General features: G+C 49.3%; 1 protein-coding gene across 1 annotated transcript in view; it reads left to right on the top strand.

Annotated features, from left to right (window-relative positions):
• Window positions 1-10,340: 10,340 nt before the first annotated feature.
• lrrc75a (leucine rich repeat containing 75A) overlaps window positions 10,341-20,258 on the top strand; it is a 60,336-nt gene continuing 50,418 nt past the window's right edge. The window contains exon 1 of the mRNA XM_088907187.1: window positions 10,341-11,864. Within this exon, the coding sequence (XP_088763313.1) occupies window positions 11,604-11,864 (261 nt within the window). The 5' untranslated portion in view covers window positions 10,341-11,603. The remainder of the gene's footprint in view (window positions 11,865-20,258) is intronic.

The following is a 20,258-nucleotide window of genomic DNA, read 5'->3' as shown; positions in this document are numbered from 1 at the left end:
ATATTCTGTCGTTTTGCGCCGCTCGAAGGACTGGGCGATGAGCACTTTAGAGCCTGCAGTAACGATAACAAGAAAAATCGAGACATTGTACAGAACAAAGAAGTACCTGTATGTGATCACCTACTGTATTACGTAATGAGTCATTTAATGGAGTAGAACAGGGATCGAATCTTACAGTACATCACTGCAGAACACGTATGATTTAGAGGGAGTTCAGGTGGGGAGCTGCGTCAGCATGCGTAGGCTGCGAAGGAACAAGTAATAGGTGTATTGCATGCTGAAAAGAGAAGAAAGAAAACACAACATTTCGGCTGTGGAGCCTTCTTCGGGTGTTACACCCAAAGAAGGCTCCACAGCCGAAACGTTGTGGTTTTTTTCTTCTCTTTTCAGCATGGAATAAACCTATTACCTGATCCTGATTTAGAGGTAGTCAGACGAAAGATGAGATAAGATCACTTTATTGGTCATATACAATTTCTTGCATTAGGAATGTGTCTTTTCACATACCCCAGCTTGCTCTCCATGAGACACACAGACAGGGAGAGAGAAGCTGGGGGTCAGAGCGCAGGGTCAGCCATTGTACAGCGCCCCTGCAGCAGCTGGGGTTAATGCCTGTTCTTATGAGCAGCATGAACACAAATTACATAAAATTCCCCCAGGCTTCTGTGCGTCTCGTTAAACCCCAGTGATTAGAAGGCACCCCTAAATACAAGCAGTGTGTGAGGTCCAAACTCCGTCCAAGGGTATGGGCTGTACAGAATCGTATATTGTGAAATACTCTACTCCACACTGGAGGTGAACTCGTTGCATTCAAGCACCTTAATTGTAAAATAACAAGATAGGAAAGGACGGATGATTTCTGATACATTTAACTGTTCACTGTTAGCACTGACAGATGAACTGCATTCAATTGCTGTGTTTTGTTTGGAAAAATCGACAACATGAATTTTGAGCCAACTGCGTAATCATGCGAAATAAGGACTTGGGAACAAAGGAAACAACAACACGACCTCAAAAGCCAGCTGACGACACGTGCAATTCAGACGCAGTACCACCAGGTGGCACTCTCGAGCTACGGAAAGAGGACCGACTGGCGCTGGGGACGTCATCACTTGCGTGAAGAAAATTCCCTTTTTGTTGTGTAAAAAAAAACAATAAGAAGTCGAACGAGGGACAGGGCAGACCAGGCGCCACTTTCTACATCTGTACTTAGAGACTGCAAGGCCGTGAGATAATTTATAAAGGGATAATGGATTTGTAGTCTTCATTATTACAAAGACAACAACTTGATGAATAATTGAATATGGTCTATTCTGTGTGTCACAGCCTGGGAAAATCACAGCCTGTTGCTGGCTAGGTATTACTGTATCACTGAGTGGTGGCTCTGTGGCTAAGGATCTACACGTGTGGCTGGAAGGTTGCTGGTTCAAATCCTGTGGCCGGCAGAGGAATCCTACTCCGTTGGGCCCCTGAGCAAGGCCCTTAACCCCAGCTGCTCCAGGGGTGCTGTATAATGGCTGATCCTGTGCTCTGACCCCCACCTTCTCTCCCTGTCTGTGTGTCTCATAAAGAGCAAGCTGGGGTATGTGAAAAGACAAATTCCTAATGCAAGAAATTGTATATGGCCAATAAAGTGATCTGATCTGCTCACTGCAGATGTTGGGCTGTAGAATCTCTCTCTCTCTGGTGCTCATCAGCCTGACAGCTGTGCTGCTGGCGACGCAGTGTGGAACAGCAGACTGTCCAGGGACTGGTCACGTGGTCCTTCTTACTGGGATGAGCGGGAATCACCGGGTGGGGCAGCCCCTGCCTCAGGAGCCCCCCTGTGGGATGAAGTCATTTCCTTTTCTGCTCTCTGCTCCACCAGCAATCCCCGTGGCAGGGGGGCTGCTGGGACTGCTGGGACAAGAAGAGCAAAGTGACTCAAAAGGAGAGCTAGAACAGTCATGGACTGGCACCGTGCTGTATTGTCTGTGTCTGGCCCTGCAGTGTTGCCTGTTCCTATCCTTGCAGTGTTGCCTGTGTCTGGCCCTGCAGTGTTGCCTGTTCCTATCCTTGCAGTGTTGCCTGTGTCTGGCCCTGCAGTGTTGCCTGTTCCTATCCTTGCAGTGTTGCCTGTGTCTGGCCCTGCAGTGTTGCCTGTTCCTATCCTTGCAGTGTTGCCTGTGTCTGGTCCTGCAGTGTTGCCTGTTCCTATCCTTGCAGTGTTGCCTGTTCCTATCCTTGCAGTGTTGTCTGTGCCTGGCCCTGCAGTGTTGCCTGTGTCTGGTCCTGCAGTGTTGCCTGTTCCTATCCTTGTAGTGTTGTCTGTGTCTGGCTCTGCAGTGTTGCCTGTCTTGGCCCTGCAGTGTTGTCTGTGTCTGGCCCTGCAGTGTTGCCTGTCTTGGCCCTGCAGTGTTGTCTGTGTCTGGCCCTGCAGTGTTGCCTGTCTTGGCCCTGCAGTGTTGTCTGTGTCTGGCCCGGCCAGCACTGCACAGGTACGGCTGAAGGGAAGGGGATCTGTAGAGCTGTGTCTGCACCTGAGACACCTGGGTCTGGCTTTCTCAGCGCTCACCCTGATCTGAAAGGGTTTTCCTGCAGTGACTGTTTCAGTCTCTAGTAGATCTTTTCTTATGCGCAGACTCCAGTTCGAAGTAGTTTCATCACCAGGGTATGATTGCCCGAGCATTTACAACTGTAGTGAAAAAAACATGGACATCAGGACAGGTATCAAAACCTACACTAAAGCATATTTTGCAAAAATTGCAGGCACATCTAGTTTTCTGCTTAGGAAATTGAGTGACAGCTCCAAGTCTTTATTATTGTAGTTGCCTTGTCTTTCTATAGCCCTGATCCTCTGATCACAATGGATTGGTCCAGTCTGCTCCTGGCAGTGCTGTGTTTGTGGAGTAAATATCAGCCATCCGCATGACCGCGTGTCTCAGGCCTGCAATACGCTCAGAGCTGAGGAGCTGGTGCCTGCTCAGGTGTGTGCTCTGTGATTTGTCTCAGCTGGGGTGCCTTCATCAGCAATGGTCATGCTGAAGAAAGTATTGTATTCTTTTTCTTGCATACTTACTCCTTCTTGGAAGGTTCTGTTGAAATATGTGAAATGGTAGCAATACTCTCTCGAAAAAGCCTGTCTAACACAAGCAACCAAAAATGCCTGGAATTCGTTCCAATTGATCTCGTCTTTCTCTACATTCATCATTTCATTCACTTAATGCATCATTCATTTTTATTCATGAACGTTCTCTGGCGATGACGAGCGCCAGAGTGACCTTCTCTCCCCCTCGGAGCACCGTTTCCGCGGAGATTGTTACCAGGCTACTGGGGTGGCTCGGGACGTCTCTGAAGGGATAGTAACTTCCTTGCCTTTATTTCACGGATCGCCGCGTTCTCCTTCCTCCTCGGTTCAGTTTCAGTCTTCGAGCAGAGTGACGTGGGCAGGGTTTTTTCTGTGTCTCTTCCTCCACTTCCACGGCATCTGAGACTTGAGGGTTATGGAAATATTGACTTCTGTGTCCTGTGTGTTAAAGGAGACGTGGCCAAAACACACACCTCCAGCAGTAACTTTCCCAGCTGCACACAGGCAGATGGCTTTTCCTATTGCTGGAAGGAGCTGGATTGCCATGATGAACTGTAGTAATTTCTTGACAGTCTGGATTAGAGGGTGAGTCCTTGGTATGAGTTTTTCATCTCAGACCACGAGAAAAAAAATTAAAAATGGCCGAGCATGAGTAAACTGCAGTACTGTTTCTTATATCAGCTGGGCTGTAGCACTGAGAGAGCACATCCCCGAAGGAAGAAAAAGAGAAAGGTTTAGCCTGGAACAAACACAGCTTTTGTTATTTCTGGTGTTAGAACACTGATTACAGATAAAGACTTGCACTGTGGCGTATTGTAAAGTGCAGTAAATCTCATGAAATCAGGGTAAAGTGTTTGACAGAGCACACAGCCCATGGCACTAACCAGGACCAGGCACAGAGAAGGTGCCAGGTGTAAGGGTGGTAAAACAGCAAAAAGCTCACACAAATTTACCATGGTATCCTAATTTCAAAGGACGTCCATCCAGCCTCTGCAGTGAGCGCTCAGCAGTCTCGTACAAGAGTCCAGCTGGCCCTGAGCTGTTGCCCTGGCCCTGCCAGTGCAGGAGAGCTGCTGATCTGCCCTGTCATGGCCCTCAGAGCCAGAGAGTTTCTCCAAAGGCAGCAGTAAGCACCAGCACAAGGCAACCAAAGAAACCGACCTACTCAAAATCCTTTAATAGCTTGGAAGTCTGAACTTGGCTGTCTATGATCTTTTTCTTCAGAGGAAAAACTCCTGCATTCATTCGAATCGCCAACTTGTTCACCGTACAGTCTGAGCTGCACACTTCCAGGGCTCCTTGTGTTGGCAGGTAAATACACCTACAGGTGGCTATTCTTCTCTGAAGGTGAGGACTGTGCGCACAAGTGCGTGTTGAGTGTCAGGCTCAGAGCAGAGGGTCAGAGCATTCTGTGTGCAGGTGTAGGGATGACTGAAGACCACCGCAGACCAGGCTTAACTGACCTGAAGTCTTAAGACTTAAGACCAGGCTTAAGTCTTGAACAGGACATTCAAAGAGTCATATAATGAAGTTGTAGACCCAGGGCTGAAACACATGTCACAAGGCTTAAAACTCAGCAAGGCATTGCCTTTAAAGAACATACTTCATAGTGGTTTTAACTACATGAGTGGTGACAGCAAATTACACTAACAGTAACCATGCAGCTGCTGGTGTTGTGCTCAGATGTGTGCATCTGGGGATGGAGAGCTTATAAAAACCAACATTTCTTTTCCAATTGTGGATTTTAAAACATAAAATTCCTAGCTGAAAGGCAAGCACACTGCCTAGGCAATAGCTTTTTAGCTTTTGCTCCTTCAACAGCCCTGAGGAGAAGCCAGGCCCCACCCAGCCTCTCCTGGCGTAGCTCCGATAGGATCACTGGCACTGGAGCCTGGCGGGGTTCCGTTCCTGTGATCACACACTGGAAAACAGTCTCCTCAAAGCCCTGGGGCCGAGGCACACCCATTGGTGCTGTGGTGCTAGGAATCAGATTACAGAGATACAGAGTGTATCTCCAGAGCAAATCCCACATGCAGAGCTCTGCATCTCATCTACTTGTGCAATTGTCTGCCAATACCTCTGCAAGGCAGCAATAATTAATGGATGTTACACCCAAGCACACATCAGGGGAACTGTGCAGTACAGGGCAGCCGACTCATGAGAAGCAGTGATAACTGAAAAGTCATGAATTATGAAAAAGGAAAGACTAAGGATATCTGAAGAGTTAAATATTTAAAGATTCATCACATCTCTATGAAAACAAAAGCCCAGTTATTAAAATGCCAATAAATAAATCAATCGATCCATCTCTATCAGGTTATAAGGGGCTTTTCTAGGTCAGTAAAGCAGCTGGTTTCCAATTTCAGCTCTCCTTTTTCTCATTAAAGCACATGATGAGAATGACCATCTCTGCCACTGCAGGAACCACAGGTCAGTAGGCCCTGCTCCCCTACACTCCTTCTCCACACACGCAGACCTGCAGAAAAGACCAGCTGGAGGTCGAAAGCTGGAGACCCCAGTTCTACACTGTTGCTGATTCTTCTGTTTTGGTCTGACCTGAGAACCTGGTCAAGTTTATTGTGCTTATGGTGAGACAGATTAGGAAGAGCAGTGGTCCCAAAATAAATTCCTCATTGCTGTACAGCTACTGGGTTCAGTTTTGTCACTCTTTTAATGGATAGGAGGCACATTAGGAATTTTCCCGTCAATGGTACTGCCCCCATCCTGAGAGACTCTTGGAAGAGTTTTGCTGAAAGCCTACCAGTAACATCTCGTTTCCTGAAGTACAATTGGTAGACAACTACCAGGCCTGTCGGATTGATTCATGAATCTTAGCTGCTACTTGAACCTTTATCTCTCCTATCCTAATCATATTTAATAAAGAACTTTGTCCTTCCTCAGCAGGAGGCCTGATGCTGATTTCAGCTCCTGGGTGAGCCTCTGGTAGTGGTGTCTCTGACGCTACGAATATGTTTCAAAGGCTCTTTTTCGGGAAGAGTCTGAAAGTTTGACCCGTGGCCAGGTAATGGCAGAGCTGTGAATTTCAAAGCCTTGGTGGGGATTCTCGATGTGTTTTTCAAACGTACTGTGTGCTGCAGTAAATACAATACTCTTGAAGCTGGACTGTGGCCAAGTGTGCCACTGCTGAGCATGGGGACTGAAGCCCCATGTGGTGTTCTCACTGGGACAGATCACCTCAGATCTGTGTACGTAAGTGCTGCCGAGGCAAAACACACCAGCAACAAGACACAGCTCTTCTGTTCTCACACAATCATAATAGCTTCTAAATGTCTCCAATGTTATGTAGGCACTGGGATTTGATTTCTTGTGATAAATATTCATGGTCTCTCTTCTTCCTTCTTCCTCTCAGCCCCACAGGTGGCCTGCAGTTTCCTGGGCTCCGGAGGTCCAGCCCATCCCTGCAGGAGGTAAGCCGAGCTGGGTCTTGAGGAGGGAAGATTCAGTCCGGGGACGGCAGTATCTGACAGCAGTGTGAATGAGGACACAGTGTTAATACGTGCACTGGGAGGGTGGAGAGGAATGGTGTCGCGATTGTAATCCCTCCTCTTAAGGGCGCTCCGGCTCGTTCACATTTTAGTTGATCATGTGCACCTGCCTCCAATCCAGCTACTCCTTAAAAGCCAGACACTCACTCTATTTCAGGCTGTGCATTGGAAGACGGACACCCGGAGGCCCACCTACCACCAAGTCGCCCTACGCCCGCGGCCTGAGGGCATAGGCCTCCTATCGGCGTCCCCACCCAGCTGAGTCCGGGGCTCAGAGCGCCTGGTCCCGTCATCCCCATTTTTATTCCCTCTCCCTGCACCGGATCCTGTTCAGGATTTTAACTTTGTCTTGTTTTGTCCTGGATGGATCACCCAGCTCTGGACTCTTGCTATTCGCTCTGGATTTCCCTTTGGACTCCCTTGGACTTGTTCACCTGGACCACGCCCCCCCGAGCACCTGTGCACCGTCGTCACGCCCCCCTGTTCGTCTACCAGCCCAGTTCCTCATCTCCTCCCCATGTCTGCTCCACTCCTGTCGGGATTCTGCCGTCTGCATAGGGTCCTAAAAAAAGCTTCGTAACAAATAGCGAATAAGGAGCAGAGCATAGACACATAGACACATAGCCTCACATCATAGCCTGCTGCAACCATGGCTGCTGGTGCTGCTGTCCATGCCATTGTGTGTCTCTGTGCTGGCCCACCAGGCAGATACATCTGTTCTGACCAAACTATCCTATTCTCCTCCCCACATGTCCGGATGGCGCCCGGGCTGGGCCCCATCTGAGTTGGATGCTGCATCACTGCCATGGATCCAAGAGGGACATCGTGGATATAGCTATCGTTTAGGAGGATTTTGCTGGTCTACAGAGATCCGCGCACAGAAGACATGATGGCTGGATGGATTAATACCCTCATCGTTTCCTTTTTTAAATTATTTAATGTTAGCATTCCCAGAGGGGTTGGGCAGCCAGTTGACCTTGGACCCCTAGAGGTTTTTTCTCTCCTTACTGAGGAGTTTTTGGTTCCTCTCCTCTGTTGTCTTCTGGTCTTCTGTTCTGTATTGAAAAAACCCCAAAATGTATCGTCAATTGTATTGTTAAGCACCTTGGGGCAACCTTGTTGTGAAAGGCGCTATACAAAAATAAATTGAATTGAATTGATAAAGCTTGTTACAATTCAGGAGGAGGCTACTTGATCTGAAAATCCCATCCTGCATTGAGTGTCAGCTTCAGATTCCATTGCGAAGACCCCTGCAGCTCTTCGTGTGAAGAGAGGTCCTCTGTTTTAAGCCCCACACGCACATCTTTTAAATATCAGAGGGTGACCTTGTGTCCTTACTGAAGTTGGGCTCATTTCTATCTTTTTCTTTAACACTGTCTTTACAGGTTCATTATTATTAATTTATTAAGGACAAGAATACGAGAATCAGATTCTCAGGCCAGCACCACTGATCCAGGACATGTTGGAGCTGGAAAGGTATTTTTTTTATACTGGTAGGTTACGTGATCTTTGAAATCACAAGCAGAAAAGGTAATATTGCATTTTTCGAAAGACTCTTTTTCTGGTCTGACACGGGGGACCTCGCTGTCCCCCCCCCCCCCACATTCCAGAACCTGCAGCAGCTTGGAGGAACTTTCCTTTTTGCAATTAGCGTGTCTGTAGTCTTTGGTGATCTGTCTACTGCATTTTAATTAAAGTTCACCACCCACCGTCCATAACAACCTGCACATCGGCAAGAGAAAAAAAAAAGCATGAACAATCACACCAGCAGAATCACCAATGATGTTTCAAAGAGCTACAGTAATGCACCTCACCAAGGAAACACGAATGCATCCAGTTCCGACTTCCGTACTTCAAAGTGCTGTTCATTTCGCTGTTAATGGATTCAGTGCTCCTGACAGGCAGGTCTTACCTGCAGGTTATACTTAACGCTGCGACATTGTGATAATAATTCCCAGCTCACCCAAAGCCTCAATATTTTGATGCAGGTCGTTGAACCATTTCCCAAACAAACACACCACAAAAAAGCAGCTTGTTTCTCTGCGTGCTCTCATGCTGAAGGAAGAAAGCAAGCACTGCGTGGGTCTTTCACTGAGCTTGACTCTGCCCGTCACAGCCCAGAGAGAGAGGACAGGAAGGGTCAGAGAAGGACACTGGGACCAGAGCACGTGGGGACATTGGGTTTTGACACATTTATTGCAGACATAGATAAACTGACAGTCAAAGAGGGAACTGCAGAAGAAGGAGACCTGCAATCATGTTGCTGTTTTCTCCGGACCCCCTGAAGTCGTGAATCTGTAACTATTTACACCCCCATATTGGAGGAGGGTAAGATGTGAATTTGTCTTAGTACCCTCCCGTCTGAAGTGGGACCCCGGGTACAATCGTTTTCACGAGTGTTCTTGTTGATTCGTCACCAACACGGATAGAAAAACCAGATTTTGTTTGACAAGGGATCTTGTCACGGGGGGACAAGTCGGGATTTGTTTACGCTCCGGTCCCGCTGGAACAGCAGGAAAAGCGCTCCGGTTTCCCGGGATCAGACACCCGCGAGCAGAACCAGCGCAAGGAAGCGTTTTCAGGTCATTACAGACCTGAGTCACGTCCGCAGCAGAAAAGCTGGCCTGCATTCATTTGAATATTGATCGAAAATGTGTGTTTACGTTTTCTTGAATGTTAATGACACGCCGTGGCACCTGCGCTGACTAACAACGCGGCGTGTGAATTTCGTGGGCAGAGAGCGAGCGCGTTCCGCGGGCAAGCCCGGAATGAGTCGTCCTCCGGCTGCACTGGACTGGACTGGCCTCTCGGTCCCCATCCGTCTCGACCGCGGATTCCCATCTCCGCTCGCCGGAAAAGACACCCGTTGCAGACTCCAAATAAGGCAGAACTTTATTTTATATTTCGGGAAACATACGATCGCTGCCCTGCACGACAATTGGGGGAGACCTGCAAGAATTTCGAAGCAGAGTCCCAGGTCCGTCCGCGTCCCGTGGCTGAACAGTACACGAAACCACCCATCTCTGGGGACCCCAGTCGATCCCAGCTGCAGGATCGCCACGAATCCGACTCGGGAAGAGCTTCAGCGATCCCCTTGGTCTGTTCGGCATCTGCGTGGCTCGACTGTATTTTGTCTGGAATACGTGCAATAAACAGCTCACACAGTTCCTTCCCAGAAAATGAAAAAAAAACCCACCATAATGATGAATATGTGACCGAATACAGCATCGACCAGCTCCTTCAGACCGAGTGAAGAGCTGTTTCAAACAATCAGTCTCATGCTGCTCTGCTCCCACTGCTAGCAAAACTGACGAGATAGGTCGCTTCACCCCTGCGCCCAAGTTTCCCAGTGTTTTGGAGCGCTGGACTGTAGCTCCTTTGTCTGGGGTTTTACGCGCATTGATGTGGTTGGATCGCAGGTTTTCTTCACGCGACTTTGCCACAGCCCGTTTCCGGACCGACCCGAGTCCCCGTGCAGCGGCTGCCGCGCGCCCAGAGGCGCAGCACGAGCCCGGCCCCTCCCCGCTCCTCGCAGGCGCGAGCCCCCGCTGCCAGTCGCGCGTGCAGGTGGGTCTCGGGACGCAGCGCTCCGTGGGGCTGAGGCGTGGCGGCGTGGCGGCTTGGCGGGGGGGGGGCGGCTGTTTTAATCTCATATCTGCCTTCCCGAGGACACTGTCATTTCTGATACGAAGCCAAGCAAGGCAGAGTATCAACACCTACCAGACGAGAGAGCCGCCCCCTCTGACAGATCTGTGGAGCTTTTCCTCGGGAAGCGCGATACCTGCGAGAGCGACGGCGGACTGAGAAGTCAACAGTGTTTCTTCTCCTGTCCGTCACCCCCCTTCCCCGTCCACTCAGAGCATCTCTGCGTCTCCCAGCGCGACTCTGAGGACCAGTCCTCTCCGGGAGTGACAGGGAGAGGACGCACCGTGCAGCAGGAGTCTCGGGGGAATCCCTTCAGCCCTCACTCGCCTCCCCGCCCCGGCTCTCTCACTTTCCGCTCGGAGAGGGATCTCGCTCACGGCGGCCGCCTGCTGCAACTTGTGTCCTGCGGCACAAACAGCCAGCAGCTACCACCCAAGTCTCGGTAAAGAGGAACGAAGGCGTCCGGGTTTGTCTCGGACGGTTCGACTCGCTGTCAGCCAATTAACTCCGCGTACAGCTCGTCTTTCCTGCCGCTTTCCCCGGCTCAGTCCGCATACAACTATGCGGGAGACGGCGCCTCGTCAGCGGAGTCGAGGCCGTTGACTGCACTTTCCTCCCCCGAAGGATTTCGTGCTGCCGAGCGAGGGGCGGCGGGAGTCCCGGGATGCCGTGACGGGTCGGGGGCCGGGGGGTGGTGGGCTCGCTGCGGGACCGGCTCGGCCGTGTGGGCTGTACTCGGCTCCCCCGCAAGATCGCGGATGAATTTTCTGACAGGGATCGGCTGAACCCAAACTCTTTCGCCCCGCTCAGGGTGAGTTAACTGTGGCGTTCAGAGGACTCCTGAACTTCTGGAGTTACTTAGTGTGCAGCTGGAAATGGACCCGCCTGGCCAGGAATAACACGCAAGAACGTGATGTAATCCGCGATACAAAACTGGGAATTCAACGATTAACGGCAATAAACGTTTGTTTGGAAAACGAGTAACCTGCTGCCCGCTGTAAAGAAGAGCCCGTCTGTTCAACAGGAGGGAGTGACAGTTGCTGCTCGTTCGTACGGATAACCTACTTCTCGTGTTCTCGTGGCGAGAGTGGGAATTTCAGTTTATTTTCTCGGCAGCCCGCGCCGCGGCGGGGGGCTCGGCAGTCACCGGCACGGCGGCTCCGTCTCCACAAGCGGGGTATCCGCTCGACTCCGTACCCGAACCGCGACAGCACTGCGGCCGCCTGTTCCTTTAAGCCAGCCCGCGAAAGCTCTCTCTCTCTCTTTCTTTCTACTTTCCGTAAACAACATTATCTGAATTACAGCCGCCACAAAATTAAAAAAAAAGTTTGTATGAGGCGGCCGCGGGGCCGGTGTCCGCGTTTCCCGCTGGAGAGTCTGACGCCATGGGCACCAAGCAGACGAAAGGCGGCGGTCCGGAGAGCGGGGAGAGCCCGCAGCACGGCCCGGCCTCCTGGAAGCGCACACCGACCAAGGAGCGCGGCGACATCTTCGCTTCCCTGGTGCTGAAACCCGGGGACCGCTTCGGCAAGGGCGCGACCCCGCCGCCCTACCTGAGGCGCGTCGGCATGATCCAGGAGATGATGGCCATGGCCCAGCAGGGCAAGCAGGACGAGGCCACGGAGCTGCTGAAGAACCTGCGACAGGTGAGAGAGAAGGGCGGGGGAACCCCTTGTCTTGTAGTATCGTAGGCCAAGAAAGAGCTACAGTAGTCCTGGCGCACTCTGGCAAGCTGCAATAACCCATAACTGACACCGCAGGGCACTCGGCCACAGTCTGCAAACAGCCCGAACACGTTAGTCTGTCCTGCACCATAATGCTCCTTACCAAGGAGCCACACCACCCCAGACTGTGGTAATCTGCAGTGACGTTTCGGCCATAGTTGTCATGTGGATGAGGGAGGCAGCACGGATCAAATCCGGATCGCCCTTTCGGCATTAGGGAGCCACGCTCTCTCCTGCAGCCGCGGATCGCTGATGCGCTCGCTTTCCGCAGGCGACTGCGCCCCCTGCAGGAGGGGCACTGAGCTGCCAGCAGGACACCGGACGGGTCTCCGTCGTTAGAGAGGGCAGAGCCGCCTGCGCGGCGCTCCTTCTGTCCCACCCAGTCCTCCAGGGGACTGTCAGCAGCTCGGCACCCGTCTCGGAGAAGCTGAGCAGGATCCAGCTCTGGCCTGAGCCTCATGCTCGTGCCACCTGTGTGACAGTCTTGGTTTCTGCTCCAACAGGAAAACTTGTGGCCCCACAGGGGTGACCAGGGGCCCCGTGTGGCCCCACAGGAGTGACTAGGGCACTCCTGGGTTTCCCCTAGACAGGCTTCTTGGGGTTTGCTCTGGTGACAAGATGTTGAGTCCGTGATCGTGCACGTCGTCATGATGGACAAGAAGGAAAGTTGGACTTTCTTCAAACCCGAGTGTCTGGGGGCTAGAATGGTTGTAATGAAGTGCAGCACAGGGCTGTGCTTGGGGAGTTGAAGAGCAGTCCCCTGTTCATGCCCGATGCAGCCGGGTCTTCTCCCTCAGACTGGCGGACGCTTGTGAGGGGCTCCAAGCCCAGCGTTGACGGCCTCGAGCACAAACTGGTCGGAACAGGCGAGAGTCAAGCTATTCAAGCCAGCAGGAGGTGTTTTTTGTGTGCCCCTTCTACCTGAATTAAAATAGCACCGTCTCTCCTGCCTCCCATTGACATTCTGTCTGCTGGCGAAGTCGTCAATAAGTATGTCTTTCATGGTCAGCTGCTGCGAGCAGGTCCTCCTTTAGTTCAGACTGCGTACTGCTTGTACGGGGTTGGCGCTGGAGGAATGAACATTTATATCGGCTGCCTGTGAGCTTGAAGTTAATTTGAGCTTCTCTGGGGACGCTTCGCTGTACGGGATGTCCCAGAGTACCCGTGTGGAATCGTGGGTGGTGATGCCAGAGGCGCCGGAGGTGAAGGTGACCAGCCTGATTCACCACACAGGAGGCCTGTCAGACCGTATCTGCAGTGCCTCCTACTGGTGGGGGCTGAGGTGACCTTGCAGGAAATACAGGGTCATTGGTGTCCACTCCCTGCAGGTACTTAGCTTTCCAGAGGAAGGTCTGTGTCGTCGCTGGTTTTTCCTCTGTGCAGTGATGCATGTTGTTTAAAAAGGGGTACATTTAAAGAAGGGGGGGCAGCCTGCTTCACCGTTGCAGGTGTAGCAAGGTGCGGAGACAGGGGCGCCCCATGTCCTGTCTCTGACCTCACACGTGAGCAGCAGGTTATAAATGAGCCTTTCTAAACGCAGGGTGAGGAAGGTGTTCTACTCTCCTGGCTCCATATCCCAGTATTCCGTGCGCCTTTGTCATTGCTTCTCCACGTTATCCAGACCAGGTTTAGATGTTGGATTGGAAAAGTGGAGGTACCCTAACAGCTCATAGCCCCGCATGTTTATTAACTCTTAATTGCCACATTACTGTACCTATGAGGAGTGGAATAAATTCTTATTTCATGGTTGAATCAGATAACAGTTTAGGAGTCTGCTGAAAACTGTAGATTATTTTTTCCAAATTAGATCACTGAACCTACTGAAAGGGTGGAAGATAGGATACAGGCTGGAAGTTGGATGTCTAGGGGGTTAGAGAGGATTGTCTGATGCTTGTTACTACATGCTGACAGGCCTATTGCTCACTGCCTGGGTTGATTAGCAATGTAACAGGGCACTTCACAGGCCACTGCTCTATAGGGGTCTGTAAGGCTGTTTGTTGAGATGCTCGGGTCCAGGTCCGTGATGACATGTGGTGTCAGTTCTGTGCCAGCTGTCAGACAAAGGGAGGTCAGGGACAGACAGACATAGACATGTGCTGCGTTCTAGCTGGCTTGCGTCATACGTGTACACTACTTCCAGACTCCTTGCTTCCTCTGCGTGGCAGCCCCTGGCACACAGGACCTGTCGTTCCACAGCCAGCGGCCGGTCCTGCTGTCCTGCTCTGCTCAGGGCTGGCGCATGCCAGCGCTGGAAACCCACACACCCCTGGACTCCCAGACCCCAGACTACAGTGCTCTCTGCTCTCCGACAAACAGGACATGCCGATGTTTTGAAGTGACATCCTAAATCTTACAGGATGCTGACTCATAATTCTGAAGCAGTAGTTGACATATTTTCTTTGGGGTTTTTTTATAATTTTTTGGAAAAAGGCCCCCAGTGGCACTTGCTGTTTCGGAGCAGATTTCAAGGCTCTGTGGGTGCTGGGGTCCCCGGGATCGGACCCGCGGGGGGCTCAGCTGGTGACACACCGGCACCAGTGGGTTTGTCTGTGAAGCTTGCAGAGCAGCCTGTACCCCCTGATGCTCCTCCTGCCCAGCAGCTCCTATTGCTGAAGCAGACAGACAGTTAAATATTTAAAGCCGCACGATGAAAGACGAGAACGGATCAGTTCAGGATTTCCAGGGGACGTAAAAAGCTCTTCTGAGCCGACTCCTGTCCTTTCTGCTCATTTTATCAACAGCAGCAGCGGTGTTACATGCTGTGAGCTACCAGTGCCCTCCGTGACCGAACACGCTGGTGAATAGCAGGGGAGGGCAAGGCGTGTTGAAGGCAGGACAGGGTGCCAGGAGCTCAGCCGGACAGCAGGTGGTCCAGCCAGGGGCTAACGGGACGATAGTCAGCCTTGCTGTGGGGCGTCCAGGAGGGGTAAGAATGATGTTACAGGCCAGTCTTTTCCGATCGAGGAAAGCTGGCATGTCTGAGTCAGAAAAGACCTTATTTAAAAAGAACCCCTGTCCACAACACCGTGCAGCAGTGAGCTGGGGACCCTGAAAGGAAGATTGGGGGTTCAAATCCCGAGCGAGACCCTGCTGTTGTACTAGAGAACGAAGTGCTCTGAGTGGATAAATGGGATTTGTATCCTCTCAGGGCTCATAAGAAGATTATAATAATAGGTTGAAGTAGTTCAGGTGGGGAGCTGGGTCAGCATGCGTAGGCTGCAAAGGAACAAGTAATAGGTTTATTCCATGCTGAAAAGAGAAGAAAGAAAACAACGTTTCTGCCGTGGGGCCTTCATCAGGTGTGAGGAAGACAGTAAGCAAAGGTAATGTAGCGGGAGGACAAAAGCTGGGAGAGAGGAGGAGTGGGAGGCGGGAGTGGGGGACGGACAGAGTGGCCAATCAAGTGTGAAGTCAGGAGAGGTGAAGAGAGGTGTGAGACGAAACCTACAGGTATAAACATACGGATTAATAATAGGACTTGAGATTATTAATACATAAAGATCGCACCAGGGCAGTGGCCAGTTGTATAAATGTGTACAAATAAATGAGACGCTAAAAATATCAGGTCCAGTATTTCCCTTTAGATCGATTCATTACCGGTCATAAATTAAGGTATCTGTTTCCTGTTTGGTGCAAGGTCCTTTGTTTTTTATCACGCAGGGGCTCGGTAAAACTCGCTGCCACGTGATGGGCGCTGCCTGCCTGGGTCCTCAATTGAACTCTTGAACCACTGAGGCGAATCGCCCCCTCTCTCTGTAACCTTTCTCTTCCCTTGTCTTGTCATCTCTCTGCACGCTGGCCCTTCCCTTAAAACCTGGGAAACCTGAATCTTAGACAACCACTGGATGGATCAGATGTGATCCAGTGTCTCTGCATGAGATTTTCCCTTTGCTCTGTGGCAGAAGGCAGTGGGACCATAGCTTTGCTCCTGATGTCATCCCCTAGTTGTTCAGTGCCGCTTATGTTACAGCGGTTAAGTCCCATGTTATAATGCTAATCACATAATGGGAAAAGCCGTAATGGGGTTTTATTGAGAATATGCAGGGCTAAATGCTTTAATGTGTTTAGCCTGGACAGTGTATCATGACAAGCTAGAGCACCGACCAGTGGAAGCCCCTCTACTACAGCCCCTCCCCAGCTGGGCGTCCAGCTCCAGAAGAGGGGAGAGCAGGGCTGGGGTTTGATGATGGAGTGCAGATGCCAATCTTTCATCAGGACTGAAGTGCTGGTGGCTGTGGGGAGGGTTAATATCACACTGTCCATCACTAGTTTTAATAAATAATGCAAGTGCTTATTGCTTGGTGATGCATGGATTTGGTCATGTATGTATCTTTGTATGCACGCCTGCACCTGAGATTACATGACCCTGTTAAGGTCTTCTGTGGAAGAGCAGTCTTTTTCAGATGAAGTCCCAGAAATGACATACTGACTCCACAGGTATCTGAACCCAGGTATAAACTCTCAGATCAAGAGTCATTACTGTTTGAGCCACTCGCTTAGCCCCTGAGCAGGAAATTCTTTGTTTCTACTGTCCAGAAGAGTTCACTCTCAGGCACATTCACTGTGTTTGTATTTGTGTATACGTTACCACCTTGCTCTCAGCCTGTGTCAGAATAGCAAGTTCTTCCTGAAATCCTGACTGGTATTATCCTCTCCTGCTGTTTAAATCGCAGCTATGTTTGCTGGTGTTGCTTTTTTAGTGATTGCGGTTTTTAGAGGATGAGGAATTTTCTGTTTGTTTTCTAATTGGTAGAACAGACTGTTGGTGTTCCTGCTGCCCAAGGCTGGCAGTTCTGCCCTCCTTGTAGCTCTGAGATTGGCCACAAGTCACATCCACCTGCTGAGAGAGGTGGAAAACTCCCTTGTTTTTCATGGCAAGTTAATTAAACAGGAGAGGACTCTCAATCAGTCTGTCACTCCCCCGCTCTCTCGTCTTTTTCTCTTTGCAGAAAAGAACCCAGGGGCTCTGCTTGCCTTCAAAATTCAAATCATAATTTCAGATACTTTATTATACAACAGCCTAGCATATCATTTGATTTCCTGGAGTTCTGCTCTGCTCTAATGAAATCGCAAAAATGTCTAGAAGGAGAAATGACCACAGAAGTGTTCAGGCTTGGGTACTATCTTCCTCCTCTTCTGGAGGCTCCTGTTTGGAATGTGTTCTGAAGTGGGGCAAATGGCTAAAAAACCTCAAATGGATATTTCTGCGTGTAGCACTCTGCACTTGTCAACATTAAATGTCTTCTGTCTGGTGTTTTGTCTAGTCTTGAATTCTAAGTCGATTTGAATTTCCTTTTCTGCCTCTGCGGTTTTGGTTTAACTCCCCAATGGGTTGGGTGGGGTGAGTGGCCTCTTCACATTTGTAATCCTTCTTGTGTTCCTTTTGCGGTATTATCTGTGAGCTTGACTCGTCTACTCACTGCACCCAAATCCAGGTCATTGATATCAATCAGGAAGTGCAGTGGGCCACATACAGGTCCATGTGGTACCCCTAAATTCCAGCACCTTGGTCTGAGCTCCCACCTTGTCTGTGCTGTTTCCTACCCATCAACTGATGCTCGAAGACACACCTTACCCTGAATGCTTACTCTAGGCAGTTTGAGAGTAATGATTTACGAGGAACGTTACACAAGCTTTCTGAAAATCTGAATTTGGCTAATACAGAGCCTTGTCTGTTGATTTCCTCCTTGGTGAGCACCTAAAATATTCATTTAATACATAACTGTTTTCTTTTCATGGTTTAAAAGTTTTCCACTTTATCCTCTGTGATGCGTCATCCTTTATTGTCCTTTCGATGTTGTAACATTGAAAAAGTCTTTTCTCTCTCTCGGCATGACATCTTTTTTTACCAGTTTTCATTATGCTCCTTTAACTGGATTCTTTTCTTTTTTACTCATTTTATGAAATGCTTTTCTTCTTGCAGTTTTCTCCATTGATTCGGGCTGCTGGTTTCCAGCTTTTGACTCATCATTTTTTAAATTGAAACTCAAACTAGGGTGCGATGTTGATTATTTACTGTATATGGTATGTGTTAAAAAGAGGTGATGTTGATTATTATATAGTTCTGTATTAAGAAGAGGTGAAATTGATTACTATTTCAGTAGTACTCTGTTAAGAAGGAGTGAGATATTGCTTATTAATTATACAGTTCTGTGTTAAGAAGGGGTTAGACGTATTGATTATTAATTATACTGTCATGAAGAACCGTACTCTGGCACCAGAGTGATGAGAACGGCTAGACAGAGTCATGTGATCAGAGGTGCCGCCCTCCCAGATCTCGGGGGTCCTGACACCCTCGGAGTGTGGAACCCTCTGCAGAGGCCCAGCCAGCCCTGTGATCTGCTCTTGTAAGTACAGCGGAGGAGCAGGAGCAGTCGTGAGAGTGGAAGGGCCGCAGGTGTAGTCCGATATTAGAGTGAATGTGCCACCACTACAGTCTTCACCAGCCAGACTCCTCACTGATGAACCAAAGCCTAATAGAAGTTGGGCACTGGAGGGATCCTGATTAAAGCAGGATAAGGAGCTGTATTTTTCATACGTGTGCTAATATCTCATTTCCTTTTTTTTTAATCCACCAGGCACAGTTTGTCAGACTTGTTTGTATTGGAATGCGTTCTTGGGTAGGGTGCCAAGCTGGTGTGAGTGATTGTGAAAGGCTAGGCGTTTGTGATCTGGAGCTCAACTGTACAGAAGAGTTTGTTAATCTTAGTTTCTGTGTTTTGTGTTGTTGTTGTTGTTGTTTCTAGTTTTAATGCATACATGTATTTTAAGCTATTGCTTATTTTTCATCTACCAAATTCCAAAAATCCACACAAAATCAAGCCTTGTGATGTTGCTTGGTGTTTCTTGGCCAGTGGGGGCGTTTAATTATTTCACTTAAATAATTTGCTTGTACACAACTTGGTGTGAGGACTGACTAATATATGTGTAATATTTAACCTCTATAAACACCCTTCCTTTACATAACAATATCTCTGAAAGCTGGTTTCAAAGAAGCAGATGTCTAGACTGCAGCTCCAGATGGAGCTGTGCAGTGTGAGGGGCTGTCATCGGAGTGGGAGTCCTGTCGTGACTGTGCTGCAGTTTGGAGGCCATGGGGCAGGGACAGATATCCGCATGAAACGGTACATTTCTCCAGGCCGCCCTCTGCACGCCTCTCTGAGTCGATGTGACTTTCATCCCAGTATCCCAGGTGAATGTGCACACTGCAGAGGATTTCAAAGGCAGCAAATCAATTTTCAAGTTTATTCTGTTTCAGATGATGTGCTTCAGTGGGTTGCAGAATGCAGGAACACAGACCGCACACCATTTAATAAAGTGTATGATTTTCCAGGGTTAAAATTTGATTTACATAGTGATCTGGCTTCTATTACTTTTATTTAATTATTACACATTTAATTAAATTATTAAATTAAATTATGATTTATTTAATTATTACACACTTCCCAATTTCCCATTGGCCCTTAGCCAATCATGGCCTCCTAATAATCCCCATCTATGAATTGGCTACATTGCTCTGCTCTCCTCCCCACTGAGAGCTGGTGTGTGGAGAGAGTACTGGTGCATCATCCAGGTGGGGCCGCACACTGGTGGTGGTGGAGGGGATCCCTATTACCTGTAAAGCGCATTGAGTGGAGGGTCCAGAAAAGCGCTATATAAGTGTGAGGAATTATTATTATTATTATTATTATTATTACTTCTAGCAGCGAGTCTTGTTCATAAGAATAACCGCTCACTCTAGATTGAGTTGTCTCATCTTCCTGATTTCTTTTAGGATTTAGGGTTTTCCAAAACGGGTTTCTCTGTGGTGGATAAAGCTGTTTCCAGACAGGGACTGACAGGCGACCAAAGGCAGGGTGTGAAAATCTTGATGACATTTATTAGGCAGCGTGTCTCTGCATTTTCATTTGTACATCCTGATTTTCTTGCCATAATTAATCAGAGATTATTTATGTTCTTCCTAATTGTGCACGTCTCATTTGCAATTCCCAAATCAATATTTTTTTCTATGCTTGTTTTAAAGCTGGATTTGCCTCTGCCGGCTGGCACTCGCGGGGACGGTTCTCCGTGTGTTCCTGTCTCGCACTCGTTAGGAAGTGGGCAGCTTTCCTCCCGGGTTCCTGTACCCCTCTGTACTGTGTAAAACTTGCAGTAGAAAACAGACCAGCTTTGGCTTGGTAGAAATCAGATGCTGGTTCCTGTATGACTCATTAAATTGAAAAATAACATGCTGTTCTCGAGCAACTGTACAAGTTTTGCGCTTGTTCCTGTGTTATTCCAGACTGGGTTTTGGCTCATTAGTGAAAAAATATTTGC

The sequence above is a fragment of the Atractosteus spatula genome, chromosome 27 (genome assembly GCF_055471065.1).
Source record: "Atractosteus spatula isolate fAtrSpa1 chromosome 27, fAtrSpa1.hap1, whole genome shotgun sequence".
NCBI classification, from domain to species: Eukaryota; Metazoa; Chordata; class Actinopteri; order Semionotiformes; family Lepisosteidae; genus Atractosteus; species Atractosteus spatula.
The sequence above is the reverse complement of the archived record's forward strand: the minus strand, read 5'-3'. Positions and strand labels throughout refer to the sequence as shown.